The 19,910-nt window shown below is 39.2% G+C and overlaps 2 protein-coding genes across 6 annotated transcripts; both read right to left on the reverse strand.

Moving 5' to 3' along the window:
• Window positions 1-1,092: 1,092 nt before the first annotated feature.
• On the reverse strand, window positions 1,093-6,175 carry ugt5d1 (UDP glucuronosyltransferase 5 family, polypeptide D1). Of its 2 annotated transcripts, none has more exons than XM_019363764.2 (4): window positions 6,022-6,175; window positions 4,516-4,814; window positions 3,205-3,918; window positions 1,093-2,594 (listed from the first exon to the last, which is right to left on the reverse strand). In XM_019363764.2, the coding sequence occupies exons 1-4, from the start codon at window positions 6,065-6,067 to the stop codon at window positions 2,010-2,012; spliced, it is 1,644 nt and encodes a 547-aa protein (XP_019219309.1). In that variant the 5' UTR covers window positions 6,068-6,175; the 3' UTR covers window positions 1,093-2,009. The 2 variants fall into 2 exon arrangements, with proteins under 2 accessions (XP_019219309.1, XP_019219310.1); XM_019363765.2 differs by lacking the exon at window positions 6,022-6,175 and adding an exon at window positions 4,992-5,117.
• A 3,585-nt stretch (window positions 6,176-9,760) lies between these two features.
• On the reverse strand, window positions 9,761-19,239 carry LOC100694776 (UDP-glucuronosyltransferase 2C1). 4 transcript variants are annotated; one of them, XM_019363762.2, is made up of 5 exons: window positions 19,145-19,239; window positions 18,780-18,831; window positions 12,540-12,838; window positions 11,743-12,453; window positions 9,761-11,580 (listed from the first exon to the last, which is right to left on the reverse strand). In XM_019363762.2, exons 3-5 carry the CDS (start codon window positions 12,831-12,833, stop codon window positions 10,996-10,998), a joined length of 1,590 nt encoding a protein of 529 aa, XP_019219307.1. In that variant the 5' UTR covers window positions 12,834-12,838; window positions 18,780-18,831; window positions 19,145-19,239; the 3' UTR covers window positions 9,761-10,995. The 4 variants fall into 4 exon arrangements, with proteins under 4 accessions (XP_019219307.1, XP_019219308.1, XP_019219305.1 ...); XM_019363763.2 differs by lacking the exon at window positions 19,145-19,239 and adding an exon at window positions 18,941-19,138 and having other exon boundaries at window positions 18,780-18,828; XM_019363760.2 differs by lacking the exon at window positions 19,145-19,239 and adding an exon at window positions 18,941-19,138.
• Window positions 19,240-19,910: the final 671 nt, after the last annotated feature.

A 19,910-nucleotide genomic window follows, 5' to 3' on the forward strand; every position in this document is an offset into this window, starting at 1 on the left:
ACCACCTCAAGTTATTATTGGTATCTACTGTCGCATAAAATTTGAACATGGTATCTTGAAAATTGTGGACACTGTATTTGCAGAAGAACAATACAGGTGCAATGCATAGACATAATGCTAAGCAACAGACTTTCATTCACTACAACAGCAAACAGCAAAAACGCGATGGAGTGGTTCACTCCAGTGACTCCAGTTTAACAGTGGTGAGGCCTAGGAGACATTAATCAGCTACAGGCCCTTGAGTTGGGACACCTTTCAATCAAATCATATTCCTAACTCCAGTATCCAGACAGATGAGTTATAAAAACAAAAACAGTCCAAATACAAAATTTTTTTGGCATTTCATGTTGGCCTGGTTCTTAAGATCCAGAGGTTGCCATTTGAAAAGCACATATTAACATTTCAGCACCTAAGCAGTAGATGGATGAACAGCATTGGCTTGACCTTGAGAATGCATTTATTATGTGAAAGAAACAATCTGCCAAAACACACAGCTGCAAGTCAATGACGGTATCCATGTCCAAGTTTGAAAGTACCATATCTACAGTAGAAATTCAGCTAGGGCTTTCAAGCTGAAAAGTGAGGCCCCACAATTTCTAGCTGCATATGTTGCTGGAGAAATTGAAACTAGATTAGCATTTTATTTCACATTTTAATTTTATTAGAATGGTATTTACTTTATTTGCCATTGTTGCACACTATATAATCTGCAACTGTTTTATTTAGTTGTATTTATTGGTTTAGCCTGTATCACCATCCATCCACTTTCTTCCACTAATCCAATTCAGGGTTGGCCGAAGCCTGCCCCCACCTGTAATAGGACAAGAGGTGGGATACAAACCCACATTCACACCTAAAGAATCACTAGTTAATTTGTGTTTTGTTTTTCATTTGATCAGAAAAAGTGGAAATCCCCTCTACCCCTTTATATAACAGTTTCATTGGGTAGATCTGTGATTATTTCTTTCTTTTCTCTCATACTTCAGCTGACTTTGAGTTAAGTCAATTATTCGTTGATGTAACTCACTGAAATAATCAGTTGTGGTACAACTTTATCTATTTGGCTAATATGTTACAACTCTCAGAAAGCTGTGGTCATAAAACTAAATCACTGATAGACACACAAGTCACATGCCAAAGGTGAATTAATTTGTCTAACTAGTATAAAAGTGTAGAAAAGTACTATAAAAATGTTACTATAGCAAAACATGTAAATGTAATTTTCTTCTATTTATTTGATTTACAAATGTACAGTTCAAATAAGAAAAACTGACTCCACAAAAGACATAACACATATTTTCAGCATGAATATAAACACACAATCTTTCTTGCATTACTTTTGAATGTTACACTGGTGATGTGATTCCAACTTCCCCCCTTCATACTTTGGGTTATTTCCCTCATCAGTACGCTTAGAAGCCTCGAGCAGTGTGTCAAATAATTATCATTAAAATGTAATTTACTTTGCAATTGGCTTTACTAAGACAACCTTTTCAAATCAACCCTAAGTTTATGCTTTATCAAAAAGAGTTTTCTTTTCCAGCTGCTGATTATTTCAAGGCATCCTCCATGTAGAGCAAATGAGAAGTGTTATATAAATAAAATCGTCATTGTTATTATCATTACCAAAGACATTGCCAGACATTAATTTTTAGTAAAAACACTAAAACTACTTTTTAAATGTTAGAAATATGTATTTATAGAGCACTTTATGAGAAAAGAACAAAATAAAATGTGATTTGGTCAGCGTCTAACAGTCAGAGACTGATACTTTGGCATTAAAAATCACAGGATCTTGATTTTTAATGTATCACTAAATCTATATTTAATCACCAAATGTATATTTGACAATTAACTACATTACATTAATTATAAGGCAACTGTCAGGTCTTTTGTATCATATAAAAATTTGAGATAAGAATGGCTATATATATGTTTTTCTATAAAAAAAACAGTGCTTTACATAACTCACTGTAGACTACAGTATTTCTAAACAAATATGGCCTAAATTAGCTTTGTTTAGTTTTTGCTTTTCTTCTTCGCCAGCAGCACAGAAATCTAAAAAGAGCCAAAATAGAATAGAGCAAAGCAGTGACTGCAGACAGCAATATGAGCACTACATCTAAACAGTAGTAAGAGTACCAGGGCATCTTATAAGCCTCTGTACGCAGGTGACGAGCCCCTTTGTGGCGCATCACATATTCCACCCAGAAGACAGCCTGCTCCATGGGTGTTACTGGCTGATCTCTGTGCAAACGTGACATTCGTTGAATGTTCTGCCTGTAGCTCTCTTGATGGAGCAGTTGCTGAAGGGCTTGCTCAAAATTGTGGCCATTTACATCAGACAGGTGGATGATCTTTCCAGCTCCTCTCTCCTGCAGTCGCAGAAGGTTGTCATACTGGTCGAAGAACAAGGGAATGCCGAGCACAGGGACCCCATAGTAAATGGCCTCCTGGACACCATTAGTTCCTCCATGAGCTACAAAGACTTTGGTCTGTGGATGACCCAGAAGCTCTTTCTGGGGCATCCAGTCCACCATTAAAGTGTTGTTTCCCAGTGTAGAGGGACGGTCTCCCTTGTGCCTCCATATCACCTGGTTAGAAAACAAAAAAATAAAGACCATCAGTATGAAACAGACAGTAATGTTGACTTGTGGGTAGTCTTTGTGTGGTTTTCCTGTTTTATTTTTAAAGTATTGCTTTGCATGTCATTTCCACTCCTTTGTTTGTCTGCCCTCTCTGCACAGTTCACCTGTTGGATTTGTCCTTAGTTGTTTTTTTAGACTTTGTGCTTATTTGGATTTACTCTTAAATGAACTCTCCTACTTGCTTCATATACTCTTCAACTGCCATGTTTTTTCAGTTGTTCCTCCCCTTTTGTTATTAAAAGATTTTTAGTTCAACAAACCTTTGGTTCTTTCTCCTTACCTCTCAGTCTAAAGGCTTTCTGTTCATCCTAAATTATAAAAATCTACACTACCTCTGGGTCAGACAGAAAGACAGCTGAAATTATATTGTTATATGATTATAATTGTTTAATTATTCTGCTTCAGTTAGGCAGTTACTTGTAACGCTATTGAGTACCTACAACTTTCAAATTATAAATTGTACTTGCAATAATTTAGCTGATGGAAAATGAATGCAACAGTTATAATGAACATAACGTATCAGCTTTAAAATTGTAAATTATAGAGGCTCGCTCACCTTCTGAGGCATCTTGGCAAACACGCTGGCGATTTCATCTGCAATCTCTTTGGGCAAAGCATCAACTAAGGTTCCCAGAGTCATGATGATCACTCCATGTTGCCCGGCACTCTGAACAAACTCCTCCAGCTCTGCTGGCAGAGGCTGAGCTGGTTTGCACTGAAATCCTCCTATATAGACAACATTTGGCATAGTGGGGCGAGGGAATTCAAACACAAAATCTGACCTGAACAGCCAAATGTCTGCTTCCTGTAGTAATGAGATGATGTCACATCCACCCTCAATATACTTATCACACATGTCATCATAGACTGGGCCCACCAAGAATTTCTGCTGGAACAACGTAATGCCATGGAATAATATGTTTTTGATCCTCTGGATGAAATTCATTTTGTCTGTTAAGCCGGATCCTGGCACCGGGATGTAAGAGAGGGGTGAGGGAGCTAACACAAAGTGGCCTTCTCCACTGGTGATCCAGCGTACATTGAGCACTAAGGGAAGCTTGAGATATTTGGCTAGAATAACCCCTGGGGCCAAAGCTGGATCAGTTAGAACCAGATCATACTGGGAATCTCTTAATCTTTTGACCATATTTTGATCATTCAAAATTTGTTTGACCATCTCAGATAACATCACGTGAGCCTTATGAATCATAGAAAGGAAATCCTTGGTGAGTTTGAGGAAAGTCAGCAGTGAAGCCCCTTCTCTCTGTGCCTAAAAATAGTTAGAAAAAAAAGTGTTATTCATAAATAAATACATCGATCCATTTTCTGACACTTATTCAGGTCTGGGGCAGCGGTCTAAACAGAAATCCACAGACATCCCTCTCCCCAACCACCTCATCCAGCAGCAAAGAGATACAGGGTCCAGTCAAATGGTCATTTTCCATTATGGAGGTTCCTAAGTTAAGTCACACAAAGTATCTGCAGGGCAGCCATAGTAAGGGAAGGTGCTTCAGCGCTTTTATTTATTGTCTCCTTTACCATAAAACTCACTGAATTGAGGTAATATTGTTCCTCAGTTCTGATATTTATCACTCACCGTTCATAAAACTATAAACACAACTGTGGTGCAGATCATGTAGATGTTTATTTACAGTGGGTTTTGCATATTATGCTATTCACACAAAGAATTTTCCACTCCTTCCTTCTCTCCTTCCTACAAATCTTGGGGGGAATTCAAAGCTCAGCTCAGCTTTACCACCAGATTGGAGCAACTTGGGATCAGACTGCTAAAGCTTCCACCTTTAACCACTGCCCGATTCACAATGCATCACACCTAAATAAATACAGTAAATCCATAATCACATACCCTCATATGCTCTTGAAGGTACACCTCGAAGAAGTCGTCTACATCTTCACCCAAATCAATTGTAATGGAGGTGTAAATATCAGACTTTTCAGGGATATAGAAGCTGGTTGAGGCCCTGATCACAGTGAGGCTGTGTCCCCTGGCATGAAGTTCTTCTAGAAGGATTTTCATATTGATCCAGTGGCTGCCATCTACAGGGAAAACTAGGACGTTTCCTCCATTGCAATGTTGTGTTAATGAAATGAGGCAAACAGTGAGTATAACAAACAGCCCCCACCCACGATGTGAAGCCATGGTTCCTATAATGTCAGAAGGAGAAAGGGTCATATCAGTCAACATATATATGACAAGTAAAGGTTAAAAAGTTTGACTAAATATATACTGTACAATTCAAGATTATTTTATACATTTGTAAAGAGCGGAAACTTTCAACAACTGTCAACAGGAGAAGGAAAATGTGTCTGAAATTCCCTTACCCACAGTAAAAAGAGGCAACAGTAGTCCTGCTTGCCCAGGGACTACCAATGCATCAGACGGAATCCTTACATATGGGTTCAAACTCCAGTGTTATACAAGAGCAGTTCTTTCTCTGGTAAATTAGTTACCAGTGACACGTGACAAGTCAGTTTTATTATTTAATTTAGTGATATCAGGCAACTGATACCGTTACAGTGTGAGTAGCTTTGTAACTGTTGCTGTCACATAAGTACAATGCTTATACCAGACTAATGTGTCAAAAAAAAGACAAACTGATGGTAAATACATAAGCTATCATGCTCTTATGGAATGTATTTATTTTCCTCGGGGATTTGACCTAGAGGTTATTTGGCCATATTTGAACATTAAATCTAGTGGAAAGGCCTCAGACATTCCTCTTACGATCCACTTAGGATCAGTCGAAGGAAGAATTTAGAACCTTTACTAAAACCATGACGTTTCAAGCTACACTACTTTGAAAAGTATAACCAGGGATAGTACAGTAAAAGTACTTCATGCATAAAAATGCCCCCACAAGAGTTGTGTAACCATCAAGAATATTATTAGATTTTAATGTGTATTTTATGTACACTGTATTTTCTTATTTTCATACTAATTAAGGCTTCTAAAAAAAAAATTACAAATACCAAGAAGTAAAGGGGAAACAATCAAAGCTGCCTCCTATGGATCATTTGTCACAAGAACTTCTAAATATTGTTAATATTTATAAGAAAATAAATGCCCAGTAATCACTCTAAAGGAGTATTTGTATGTGTCTTACATGACTGTCCACGGAGCTGTGATTGTAAATTGCAGTAAAGTTAGTAAATTTTGAAAATGTAGGGTGTCAGCTACAGGTTCTTAATGGCTGCTCATTACACATCCAAGGAGGGGGACATGCACTTAAAATGTTACTTCACAATAGCTGCACCGATCATGGCTTTGTGTAAGCTAATCATTAGTGCCTCTACACTTTGCAGATACATTTTCAAGAAAAAGTGCAAACTTGTGAGATAATTTTCATAATACCGTTTCGCTTGGTGAGCCCACTCTTGCTGCTTCTTTGCTTTAACATGCCAGAGAAAAACAACCATCTCAATTTCCCCAGGAAGGAAAAAAATGCAGTTGTTATTGATGTCTCTGCTGGGTCCTAATGCCTGCCGCTTTCTAGTCCCTTTTGGATTTCATTCAGGACGTATACAGAATAAAAATGATGCTTGGCAGGTGAAGAGTGCGAGGGGTTTGTCATATCTAAGATATTTTAAATGTAGATTAAAACATTGAATGATCAATAGATTCAGAAGATTTATTTTGGATTTTTTTTTTAGTTATGTTGAGTTATTGTTTGAGAGACATTTGTGCTCATGAGGTTTAAACATAAGGCAAGATGACTTATTGCAACAGAATTACTTTGAAATTCAAGGGAATTTAACACATCCCTGGCACTGGTTCATATTAGCAGGCAAGATGACACACAGCATGAACATCTCTGCCAATAAATGCTTCTTAAAAAAAACTATGCACATTCATGTCTGGCATTTGTAAGAAAGCAAATTCACTGACAATTACTGGAACTTTTGGGAGTTGTGGTGACTTTAAATCTGGATAGATCATGTCTAAACCTGCTGCTTTCTGTTAACCCTTTCCGCCTGAACAGGTATTATGGTTTATCAGCCACTAACACTGACACGTGACGACTCCTCCCATACTGCTTACTTGTTTTCTGTATTTTCTTCCTGGTTTTGTGTAAAACACATAAGGAGTGGTAGAGGTCTTGCAGTGCCGCACCTGTACAGGGTTTGGTTTGCTGGTCTTTTTTCTTTCTTTTCTCACCAGCAACAGGAGATCATTTAGTTTCAGTGTTTTGGATGCTTTATTTACCTTTTTTTATGCATACACATCCACATACTTGCATTAATACACTCAGTGCACTACTGATATATGTTGTTTGCTTCAGTTCACAGTGATCTAATTGCTTAAGATGTTACAGATTCTAAAAATGACTGCAGAAAATGGGAAATTAAAGTTTCTAAAGAATGATAAACTAAAGAATAAGGTCGCTGTAACTTTATTAAACAGGAGAAAAAAGGGTTTCATGGATAATGTTGTGCAGGAGGTAGTGTATTTTCACAAAATACAGTAGCAGATATATTGTAGTATATTCTAAAAAATTACCTTATTTTTACATTTTTTTAATTTAAATTTGAAATCTATTTCTTTGTATTCATTGATAAGATTTGTGACTTTATAGTGTTTTGTTTTACACGTTTGCCTAACAATCAAATGACTCATGTTTCCAGGATGAGACAAAAATCCCCTTTTGGGTTGTACCAGGAAGGGCATCAACTGACGTATCGCTCAGTATAGAATTTTCCTGTGTTGAAAAGTACCATTTTACAACCATTAACAACCTGTCTATGACGGGACAGAGTGAATTTTCAGCTTATCCATGTAGTCTGTGAATGTTCTTTCTGGCAGGCCCTCCCCAACATAACTCTCCTGATACGGAGCTGTTCAGCTGTCCTGCTGCATTTCCTAGCTTTGGGCACAGGCCTGCTACTTGTCTTTGGATTTCTTCCTGTTTCTTGCCCCAAGACTCAGTGATGGTACCTCTTTTATTTTCATTTTAATAGAAAAAGCAATATTGGGTAAATTTCCTTTTTATTTGCATAAACTCTTAACATCTGCTATACTTTGCAGTTGTCTCAAAACAGCATTCTCTTATTTTGCACCTTATTTTGAAACTACAGAACACACTATAGCTGAATGCTTTTGTCTTTATGGGAGAATCCAGAGCTCTCATTAAGACTTCTGTACGTGAAGAGCGCAATAAGTTGGATTTTTGTATTAATAATCTGATTTGTTTCATTTTGTTTTATGAGTTTTGATGTTGAATAAAGATTTAATACATTAATAAAAATGTAAAAAAAAAAAACTTCCAGTAGAGTGTTTACATGAGTATAAGTCATTCAATATAATTTTAAAAGGTATTCCTGATCAAATATGATGGATAGGTATGCATAGACCCTTAAAGATTATTAGATTTTTTTGTCAATGCTTTGAACATGTCAAAATTTTACTTAGCATTTTTCTTAAAAAGTAGGTCCAATTGACTTTTCTTTGTTTTTTTGTTTTTTGTTTTTGTAGCAAAATCAAAGTATCACATTCTTAAGAAAATGTATTTTTATATGTATTTGTAAATTTGTAAATTACTTTGGAGCAAGCACCTGGTACCAGTGGGAAGGAAAAACATCCTTTCAACAAGAAGAAGCCAGACTCAGGGAGAGACAGCCATCTGCTGCAGCAGGTTGGGAGTGATAGGAGTACTCAAAGAACACTTTTTTGATCTTATAATGAACCTTTAAATCCTTTTTTCTCGTTTTAAAATGGGTCTTATTTAGCTTTGTTTGCTTTTTTTTCTTTCTTACTTTTCTACAACACAGAAATTTGAAAATAACCAGAACAGAGAGGAGCAGAGCAGTGACTGCAGACACCATTAGGAACATTACATCTAAAGAGTCGTAAGAGTACCAATCAACCAACTGAATGATCTTTCCAGCTCCTTTCTTCTGCAGTCGTAAAAGGTTGTCACTGGTTTAGCTCTCTGGGTTGAGCAGACAATCCATATACTATTAATATTTTTTAATAAGGTTTAATGTGTATTATTCAATAAAATTTTGATGTTAGTCTTGGATGCAGATAAATCAGTTCAACCCACAGTATTTCAAAGTATTAAGAGTAACTTATTAGTATTTAGTATTTAATATTTAATGAAACACTACTGAAGTCTCACTTGCAGGAGGGTGCTGTCACCGTGTGAGCATGGTGGTGAGGTGGTTAGCATTGCTGTCACACAGCATGAAGGTCTTGGGTTTACATCCCAGTACATTACTTCCCAGTTTAGGCCTGTCTCTCTGGAGTGTGCGGATTCTCCCAAGACACTCCTCCCACAATCTAAAATTATGCTTGTTACGTTAGTTAGTGATTCTACTCATTTGTTGCTGTAAAGTCTGTTAAACCTTCCATGATTGATGATGCCATTCAAGATGTGTGAGCGAATTCCAATATACCATCAGAAATGCAGGCTTTAAAGTGAGAGCTGAAGACAAGCTGGATGGTCCCTCTTCTTTTTAGTCCAGATAACACAACGTCCATGTAAATGTGTCACCAGCTCATGATTATGCATGATTTAAATAAGAGAAATGGTATGTGTAACTGTTAAACATGGAATCATAATTTCTGTGATTTTGCTGATAGTTTATGTTATACATGTAACCAATACAACAAATAGGAAAATATGACAATGATTCTAATTACAGGCCTCTCACTGAGATTCCATATGGAGTGGCTTGGTTGTGCAAAGATGTGTGCGCGCGAGTGTGTGTGTTTGTGTTAGAGAAGAAAAGTAGGGGGGAGTTACAGAGACACCGAGGCGGCGCTAATCTAAGAGGATCTCTGACTTTAACATTTATAATTTGAAAAAGAAACCTTTGAGTATATTGTGACTAACGAGTTTTGAAGTTTTGAAGAGTTAAAAAGAGAATGTTGGAATCATAAAGAGTAATGATACTGATGTTAGACCGAGCTGATGAAAAATCCTGTTGAAGTAAATTAGTAAAAACTAAATGAAGCATTAAGAAAATTATATTTATATGTGATGAAGTTGCTAACATCGAGTGATTAGATATCACAACAGGTGAGACGTCATCTCACTAGATGTGACGTCCAGAAAGAAAGAGGAGGGAGAAAGGAGGACCAGGTATAAAAGTTTTGTGCAGAAGAGATCATTTATTCATCGCTTAGCCTCCTGTGATATGAGCAGTACAGAAGAATCAACCTAAGAGTTCAACGTTTTAGTAGAGATGCCAGAGCAATCAACTTGGTTATGTATTTTTCAGCTTTTTCTCTGCTTATTTTTGCTGTGTTGATTATAAATTCAAGAGGATTTGGATTTCTTTTGTTTTCCTGCTGAATTACAGCTTCCAAGATTTTAATGGTTTTCCTGTGGATAAGAACTTTAAGATTTGGATTTTCACTGCATACTTGGGGATTGAATTTCCAAGGCATGCCGTTTCCCTGTTGGACTTTAGGGGCATCTTCATTCTGAATGTGCCCAACCTCCTGTTTCTGGTCCAAGATCAGTATCACAAATCAGCATTAGATCAGAGTAGGTTAATTAGGTAAGTATAATTAAAGTCACTTGAGTATATGATTGTTTGATTTGGTTTCAGCTTTGCTCCTGCTAAATTGCGTTAAGCAATTCTGCATTCAGAACGTCTAAAATTGTAGACATTTGGTTTTTTACCTTTTGTGAAAGAGTAAAGGTAAAAACCACCATATTACTATAACATCACTGAGAGCTCTTGCAGGTTATTCTAGCCTTAAAAATGAACAGATCCTTGGGGCCTACTTTTCCAGACCACTATTGAAATCTAGTTAGTTATCAAGTGCACAGATTTAAAGGAGAGCTGCTAATAACAGGTGTGCCTGAGAGGAGCGCTTAAGTAGTGGGCCCTGCGGGCACACGTTCAGAGAGAGCAGGATCAACATCCTGAGGGTTAAGAAGCAGTTAGAGCTGGCCAAGTCTCCTCCCCGGTTCCTTTTCAAGCAGAGAGCCTGTCCCAGAGCTTCCTGTATTAAGGGTTACTGGTTGAAATGCCACAACAGTCAGTGATTTCCCAAAGTGTTCCCAGGTCTATGCAGTGTCTTCCATGACAAAAATCATGCCTGTTTTTAAATACATTCCAATTTGTTTTAAGTTTGCCATCAAAGCCAAAAAATATTTTTCCATGCAGTAGAAATTAGAGTTTAAACATTTAATGCATTTCTTCTCTTCAAATCATTAGATTCTGTTCTTATTTAATAGCAACTTCTTTCCAAAAATAGGGTTCTAGAGGTTTTTTTATTATCACTTTACTTAAGAAAAAAAATACCAAGTCATAATTAGCATGTTTTGCAGTGAAACTACAAAACTAGGGACACGATTGCAATGTCCCAGCTCATTCAGCTTTGTTTAGCTTTTATCTTTCTTACTCTTTTGCAACACAGAAATCTAAAAATAGACAGAACAGAGAGGAGCAGAGCAGTGACCACAGACAGCAATATGAACAGTACATCTAAACAGTAGTAAGAGTACCAGGGCATCTTATAAGCCTCTGTACGTAGGTGACGAGCCCCTTTGTGGCGCATCACATACTCTACCCAGAAGACGGCCTGCTCCATGGGTGTTATTGGCTGATCTCTGTGCAGACGTGACAGTCTTTGAATGTTCTGCCTGTAGCTCTCTTGATGGATCACTTCCTTAAGACCTTGCTCAAAACTGTGGCCATTAACATCAACTAGCTGAATGATCTTTGCAGCTCCTCTCTCCTGCAGTCGTAGAAGGTTGTCATACTGGTCGAAGAACAAGGGTATGCCGAGCACAGGGACCCCATAGTAAATGGCCTCCTGGACACCATTAGTTCCTCCATGAGCTACAAAGACTTTGGTCTGTGGATGACCCAGAAGATCTTTCTGTGGCATCCAGTCGACTAATAGAGTGTTGTTTCCCAGTGTAGAGGGACGGTCTCCTTTATGCCTCCAGATCACCTGAACAGAAAAATAACTTTTTCAGCTCACAATGTTGAATAAGAGCACTTATCTTTCTTCATGGAGAGGCAACATGGAGAGACAAGAAGAACATTCTATTAAACTAGCATAATGTTAACCTGTCCAATTAAGAGACAAAGCAAAGACTGCAGCATTTGTTACCTTCTGGGGCATCTCAGCAAAGACGCTGGCGATTTCATTTGCAATCTCTTTGGGCAAAGCATTGACATAAGTTCCCAGAGTCATGATGATCACTCCATGCTGCCCGGCACTCTGAACAAACTCCTCCAGCTCTGCTGGCAGAGGCTGAGCTGGTTTGCACTGAAATCCTCCTATATAGACAACATTTGGCATAGTGGGGCGAGGGAATTCAAACACAAAATCTGACCTGAACAGCCAAATGTCTGCTTCCTGTAGTAATGAGATGATGTCACATCCACCCTCAATATACTTATCACACATGTCATCATAGACTGGGCCCACCAAGAATTTCTGCTGGAACAATGTAAAGATATAGAAAAATATATTTTTGATCCTCTGGATAAAGCTCATTTTGTCTGTCAAGCCAGATCCTGGCACCGGGATATAAGAAAGTGGTGAAGGGGCCAACACAAAGTGGCCTTCCCCTCTAGGGATCCAGCGTACATAAAGCACTAAGGGAAGCTTGAGATATTTGGCTAGAACAGCCCCTGATGGCATGGCTGGATCAATTAGAACCAGATCATACTGGGAAGCTAATCTTTTCACCATATTTTGATCATCAAGGATTTGGTTTATGACCTCAGACCACAGTGAATGGAGTTGAAAAATCACAGAAAGGAAATTTTTTACAAGTTTCAAGGAATTCAGCAGTGAAGCTCGTCCTCTTTGTATCTAAAAATGGAAAGGGTATTTAAAACATGTTTATCATACACAAATTACTCAATTTCCCACCAAATGGAGCCAAAGATATCACATACCCTGATCCATTCCTCTACGGGCCCCTCTAAAAAATGCTCAAGATCTTCATCTTTTTCAGCTGTAATGGATGTGTATAGATCAGACTTTTCAGAGATGTACCAGCTGGTAGACGGCCTGATTACAGTGAGGTTGTGTCCCCTGGCATGAAGTTCTTCGAGCAGGATTTTCAGATTGACCCAGTGGCTGCCATCTACAGGAACCACAAGAATGTTTCCTCCATTGCAATGTGGTGTAAATGAAATCAGGAAAAGACCGAGGAAAACGAGCATCCCACAGGCACAAAATGACGCCATCGCTTCTGTAACAGAGCAAAGCAAATAATGATGCACTTACTCATAATACACTTCTCGCTGCCTGACATTCAAGTACAGGTCATCTTATATTTTCAAACTTGGAATGATTTCACATACTTGTGTGACAGACGACAATATACATACTGCAGCAAGATTCCATACACGTTTCCTTACCTATCATCAACAGTTTAACTAAAGGAATCCTTGCTCTCTATATAATGTAAATGAGTTACCTGATGTCTTTCTCCGCTCACCCCAGATGGGGGGGAAAAAAAAAAAAAAAAAAAAAAAAGTATTTGTGGTAAGTCACTAATTTAAGAAACACATTTCTGTAAAGCAGACTAGGATTTCAATTACCCAACAAAAGGTAATATAAAAGCTGATCATTTCTCAAACCAAGAATACCTTAGAAATACAAAGCTGCATAAAACAGCACACTGGACCACAGACACGTATTCAGCGAACACAAGAATTGGCAGTCTAGAGTGCTGGGTTAGCTCTGTGGTTGAGCAGATGACCATATGTCGCATGGCCTGGATGGAGGCAGGGAGTGAGTGGATCAGTCAGACATACATACATCCGGTCAGAAGTTTTAGAATGCCCCAATTTTGTCCCTGAGCCCCTTTTGCCTACTTAAAAACACTCCAAGGTGTTGTCATGCTACCATTGATATGGGTTACATACAGCCCATTTATATCTTAAATGGGCCAGAACACTTTAGTATTGCCAGTAAAATTCCTATATAATCCATTTCCATACCATGAGATCAGCAAGTCTACATAGTCTTTATACAAGTTATCCTTTTCCAGGATTATCATCCCTTTCCAGCAGAAGGGTAACATACCTCCTTACCCCCTATACATCCCAATTGCAAATTCCAGCTGCATATCTTGACACTAGAGTTAAATCCAGCGCAGACTTTTCCCGAGTTGATATTAATGTTTGTTCCTTGTCCATCATTCGAACATCCAAATTCCTTCTCATCTATTAGTTCTTCCATTACCTCACCATTTCCATCAGTTCTTTCTCCTTCCTAGCGTGTGCTAAGAGCAATGAAATCCCCACATGTCATTTTTCACCATCTTGACATGTCATGCAGTTATAAGAGTAAGGACCCTTTTTTAAAAGCAAGGATTATAGATGATCATAATGCCTCCTTCTGTTAGCGCTGAAAATGATTAAAAGCTGTTTTATTATTTTTATATACACAGTGCAGTGTGCGCATAATCAAGTTGGCGTTCTGTGTTTGAGGGTCAAAAGCTTCGTCCAGTGGTGTGACTGGGCTGAAATATTGAGGAGTTGACGTAGTAGCGCAGAGGGTTTTGCAGCATGCTTACACATCACACTTGATAATGGTTATAAGGATATTCTCTGAGTCAAAGGGAGTCCGAACAGAATGTCCTGACTAGATATTAGAATCCCTAATATTGAAATGATCAAGGCTAGGCAGTGAGGTGTTTTTGTGTCCGTCTTTGTGATTCCAGGAAAAAGGAGCAGATAGGAGGTCGACGAAGAGCAGACGGAGAGGACATTGAATGGAGACATCAGGATGGGTTTCAGAAGACGACAGGCACAATAATCATTTGTTACTGACCAGTACAAAAACTGTACAGCCCGATGAGGGTCATTGTTTCAGTGAACACAGATGGCTGCACTCACAGAGGTCCAGCGCTGTAACTTGTAATTTCAACTGCCGAAGCAAATAAAATATTTTAAACGACACATTTTTCCTGTACTTCCTTCTGAAAAAATTTGAACAAGACACTTCCCTAGCCATATTTGTATTGCAGAGTATTCTAGTTCATCTTTTTCCCCCACTTAGTAAGTTATATTTTACTTAAATATTGCATACCCACCACTAGCAGCAAAGCATCCCTTGTGTCTGACCATCATGCACTTACATACCAAAAAAAGGCATCCTTAAGCCACCTGTACCACCACTATGTTTAAAGTCTTGCCCAGATGTCTGTATGCCAATTCATACCATAGCAGTAGTAGGAAAGATTATGAAAACCAGGATTATATATATCTGACTTAACTGTTCCACTGTAGTACTCAGTGGATCTCTCACATCTTATATCAGTGCGGTCATTCCCACATGCGTGGCAGGTGCTTTCACAATCATCTGGAGTTGTTCTGTTGCGTGCCTCAGTTCACATGTACAATTGATCACACCAGCTTCTTAGCATCTGTGTTTGTCAAGTTCTCATTCCTTATTTTATTCACTCTTATCCTCATGAGCATCCATGCTTTTTTACATGTGTTAATCTGTTTTCAGTTGTAAGTTTCTGTACTTGAGCTTCCCTCTTTAAAACTACACAACCACTATTTGCAACATTGTTATCCTCCAGCTACAGTATTGGGATGAATTCCCTGCCCCCACCCCTAACTGAGCACATATTTTCTTCCTGGCATGTGGACTACATACAACAGGTCTTAAAGATGGCTGCAATAAAACTATTACTTAAGCCATCACTTGACCTTGCTAACTTTCTCAAACCTTCCTTTCATTTCAAATATTCTTCAAAGTAGTTTTAAAATGGCAAACTGATCATCTGCAGAGGAATGGTTCATTTAAAAAGTTTCACTCAGGTTTCAGTAAAGGTTACATATGTGCATATTAAACAAATATGTAAGACTGCTTTCTTGCATTTGCACATCTCTAAATGTAGAAGCATCCTGTCTCAGAGTGATGCAGAAAATTTAGATCACATATTACCTATAGGCTAGACTATTGTGATTTAATGTCATAAGTTATAAGATGAGACAAACCTTTATTAGTCCCACACGTGAAAAATATTTTGGTTATGGCAAAAAGTACAAGTTAAGACCAGTAAAAATAAGGAGAAAAAAAAACAAAGATTTTTTTTTTTTTAAAAGAATAATCTATTGTATATAGTATTTTGAAGTACTAATTATACTGTTATATTGGTAGATTGCACTTGGCACTGGGATGTGTCTGTATGCATGTGTGTGTTCACCTGCAGAGACCATGTGGTAGAGTGTGACAGCAAGGAAAGACCTGTGAAATCTCTCCATCCCACATCGTGGGTGCCGCAGCCTGCCACTGAAGGAGCTGCTCAGTGCTGTCAGAGTCTCATGCATGGGGTGGGAGATGTTGTCCAACAGGGATGACAGCTTAGCCACCATTCTCCTGTCACTCACCACCTCCACTGGGTCCAGAGGGCATCCTAGAACAGAGCTGGCCCTTTTGATCAGCTTGTTCAGTCTCTTCCTGTCCCCAGCAGAGATGCTGCCGCCCCATCAGACCACACCATAAAAGATGGCTGAAGACACCACAGAGTCATAGAAAGTCTTCAGGAGTGGGCCCTTCATCCCAAAAGACAGCCTTCGCAGCAGGTTCAGTGCTCTGCCCTCTTCTGTAGAGTGCATCTGAATTGCAACTGGGTGGAGTTGGGAGAGACCTCTACAGTGTAGATTGTGAAGAGGAAAGCAGCCAGAACCATTTCCTGTGGGGCCCCCGTACTGCAGACGGCCCTGTCCGACACACAGCCCTGAGTTCTCACATACGGTGGTCGGTCGGTGAGGTAGCCCAGTATCCATGTTGTGAGGTGATGGTCCACTCCTGAGTTCTCCAGCTTATCCTTCAGTACTGTGGGAAGAATGGTGTTAAAGGCACTGTGAGAAATCAAAGAACATGATTCTCACAGTGCTCCCAGCGGTCTCCAGGTGACAGAGGGAACAATGTAGGAGATGAATGAATGCATCATCCACTCCAGTACCAGGCTGGTAGGCAAACTGAAGTGGGTCCAGTCATGAGCTCACCAGGGGCCGAAGCTGAGCCAGGAACAACCGCTCCAGGGTCTTCATCAAGTGGGATGTCAGAGCCACCAGCATGTAGCTGTTGAGGTCCTTGGGACGTGGAGTCTTTGGCACTGGTACGACACAAGAGGTTTTCCAGAGCTGTGGAACTCTCCCCAGCCTCAGCCTCAGGTTGAAGATGTGACAGGTTGAGACAGGCTGGAGCCATGTGTTGATGTGAACTGGATGCTTTGGTTGGGAGTAGTGAGCAGTATGAGTGGAGGAGGTGTGAAGTGTCTGAGGTGTCAGAGGTGGAACAGCAGCAGTGGGGGTGGGTGAGTCTATAGCCGATGTTGAAGACTGCATCCTGGATTAATCAACCCTGTTAAAGAAATGATTCAGTTCATTTGCCCACCTCACGTCCCTGTTGTTCCTAGAATATTTTAAAGTAAAATTGGAGGCAGAGCCTTCAGCTTTAAAGATCCTCTTCTGTGGAACCAGCTCCCAGCTTTGATTCAAGAGACACACCCTCTACTTAGGCCTAAAATGTTCCTTTTTGACATAGCAAATAGTTAGGGCTGGATGAGGTGACCCTGAAACTTCCCATAGTTACACTGCAATAGCCTATGCTGCTTTCTTCCTGTTGAAAGGGCATTTTTCCTTCCCACTGTTGCCAAGTCCTTGCTCATAAGGAGTCATTTAGTTGTTGAGGTTCTATTATTGTAGGATTTAAATTACAATATAAAGCAAATCAAGATGTCTATTGTGATTTGGTGGTATACTCAAAAAAAAAGAAAAAAATTCGGCCTACAGAGAATTGCAACATGACCAAACCTCTAAGTTATTGCATCTTAGTGGTTTTAGGAGATACCTCAAACCCAGAGTATAGAGCCTCTGGAATCTCTCAGAGTGGACTGGAATAGTCTGAGCAGGCTCTTGTTTGCCCTCTTTTGTTTTTCATGTCCTGATTTCTTTGGTCATTTTGGAATTCATCTTTACAAAACGAGAATTGGATTAAGATCTTTGCACACTGATGCATGTTTGAAATCAACTACACATTGCTTAAGTGTCTCAGTCAGTCTGAACTGCCAAGCTATGTCAAATCACATCTACCTGCATCTTCTTGTCAGCCTTTTTCATCATCATCATCATCATCATCATCATCATCATGATGTACCTTGACCAGTTCTTTCATTGCAATTTTCAGCAGGCAGTAAAACTCATGCACTTCCCCCCCCCCCCATCCAGCTGCAGACTGCAAACAAAACAAAACAAACAAAAAAACCCCCCAAAAAACAGTTACTACCAGTGCCTTTTTAGAAATTCCCAGAAAAAGCCAAGGCCTTTGCTCCAGACCTATACCCCTGCCAAAGTTCTTTAACAATTCCTGGTGACCATTACCCAAAGCCAAAATCCTTAATCCAAAAAGCAGCAAAAAGCAGCAAAAACCAGCGTAGCGAGTAAAAGCCACCAAGGGCCTCTATACTACTCGTGCAAACTTTCAGGCCCAGAGCTCTTACAGGAACGAGCCCAGAATAAACGGGACAAGAGGGTCGATATCAGTCAGATACGTTAAAATTTATTATTTTAAAAGAAAAGAAAACAAAGGGTTTGCAAAAGGCCTAAAACATCAAAATGGAAAAGGTCACTAACGACCACAATATAGTCTTATTGGTGCAACCTGTCAGCAATGCAATTATCACCTGAGGACTTGCTCTACCCCGGTGGTCCCAGATGCTCATTGCTTTAAAAGAAACAAATCCACCCCAAATAAATACGAGCCCAACAGAACACTTATCGCATTCACTAGGTGTTTTAGTTCAGGCAGTAATCGGTGGCACTAAAATCACTCTTACTAAAACTTATTCACTGCAAATCCACACGGAGCACCTCTAAAAGACCTAATTCCCCTAAGGTAAGAGCCCAGCTCAGGGATTGCACATTGCCTGACTAATATTGCACCAGCCCAGTAGAAATAAAAACAAACCCGGCATAAAAAACAGTTTTAAAAGGTGACCCTACTCTAAAACCAACTTGGGAGAAAAACGCAACAAAAAGGAGGAGGAAAAACAGTGACAAATTCACACGTGCAGCCTGTCCTGTAGGAGGCAATACAATATAAATTAGATTGTAGTGCATAAATATAATATATTTGACATTAAAAAAAAAAGTAAGTTAACATACCTCCAGCAGACAACTGTTTGCTGCACACCTGGCTTGTCTTCTAAAATCACTACTAAAAACATAAAATACAATAAACATCAAATACATTTCAACGAATTTAAAAAAAAAAAAAAAAAAAAAAACCACACACAACACACACTAAAAAGAAAAACAGCCTGTACCTCGAACCTCTGCTGTAGAGATTTAAAACAACCGTTTGTGTAGAAGACAAAACTTCTCAGGCTCTTCACCTACTCACACAACCATTGTTCACAGCCGCTCATCAGTGCAAATGACAGGTCCCCTGGGTCCTAAAGCCTTTCCCATTACACCAGTAAGACCAGACAATAATTGAAAGGTCACACCCAACTGCTGACATTACTCACCCGCGCCCACACAGTCATCCAACAAGCAGGTAAATGGGAGACAGGATTCTTTATAAACAGATGATGATTAGGGAAGTGAGGACAGCTGAGGGAAAACAAGACACAGACAATCAAGACAATCACACAGGGAGGAAACTATGCTCAGTGCAAGACTCAAAAGGAAACTGTCAAAGTAAAACAGGAAATAAATGACCATAAATATCATCCAGAAGAACAAGATGAAAGTGGGGCCCTCAGTCTGATTTGACATGAATTTGTTCTGAACACATCCTCAGAGCAAACATTTAGTAAATAATTGCACCGATGCATTTAACACTAAACTGCGAGTAGTGACTAACGATTCACATAAAGTATCTTTAGTATACGCTTTTTTTGCATATTTTAATATTCTTGGACTTTCTCACATTGTAGTTACAGAAATGCAAGTACATGACATTAAAATATCTTTTTAAAATGGGTTTTGTCAATTAAATTTGATGGTTAGGTGTACATAAGCCCTCCAGTCAAGCAATGATGTTATTAAAAACAAAACAGACTTTCTAATCTAAAACATTTTGCCCTAAATCTTGGTCCTGCAGACCTCTGAGGGTAAGCCCCCTTTCAGAGCTGTCACACACACCTAAGGGTGCAACCCTGCAAGTCCGCTAGTGAAATTTGCCCGCTTTGCTGGCGGCATTTCCTTCCTTAGTCTAGACTGTTCCTCCTGTCCAGACTGAGGCAATAGACAGGTTTTTGTAGACATAATGGATTTTTTACTTGAAATTGA

The sequence above is a fragment of the Oreochromis niloticus genome, linkage group LG10 (genome assembly GCF_001858045.2).
Source record: "Oreochromis niloticus isolate F11D_XX linkage group LG10, O_niloticus_UMD_NMBU, whole genome shotgun sequence".
NCBI classification, from domain to species: domain Eukaryota; kingdom Metazoa; phylum Chordata; class Actinopteri; order Cichliformes; family Cichlidae; genus Oreochromis; species Oreochromis niloticus.

Bases quoted from the DNA above. Each gene is read 5' to 3' on its own strand.
- ugt5d1 (XM_019363764.2), bottom strand. From the start codon at position 6,067: ATGTTAAAGCAAAGAAGCAGCAAGAGTGGGCTCACCAAGCGAAACG. The intron at 4,815-6,021 runs GTATTATGAAAA...CTGACATTATAG, and splicing joins TGGGCTCACCAAGCGAAACG to GAACCATGGCTTCACATCGT. The intron at 2,595-3,204 runs GTGAGCGAGCCT...TTTTCTAACCAG, and splicing joins TTGCCAAGATGCCTCAGAAG to GTGATATGGAGGCACAAGGG.
- LOC100694776 (XM_019363759.2), bottom strand. From the start codon at position 15,938: ATGCATGAGACTCTGACAGCACTGAGCAGCTCCTTCAGTGGCAGGCTG. The intron at 12,839-15,814 runs GTGAACACACAC...GCTCTGTTACAG, and splicing joins CTACCACATGGTCTCTGCAG to AAGCGATGGCGTCATTTTGT. The intron at 12,454-12,539 runs GTATGTGATATC...TTCCATTTTTAG, and splicing joins CCGTAGAGGAATGGATCAGG to ATACAAAGAGGACGAGCTTC.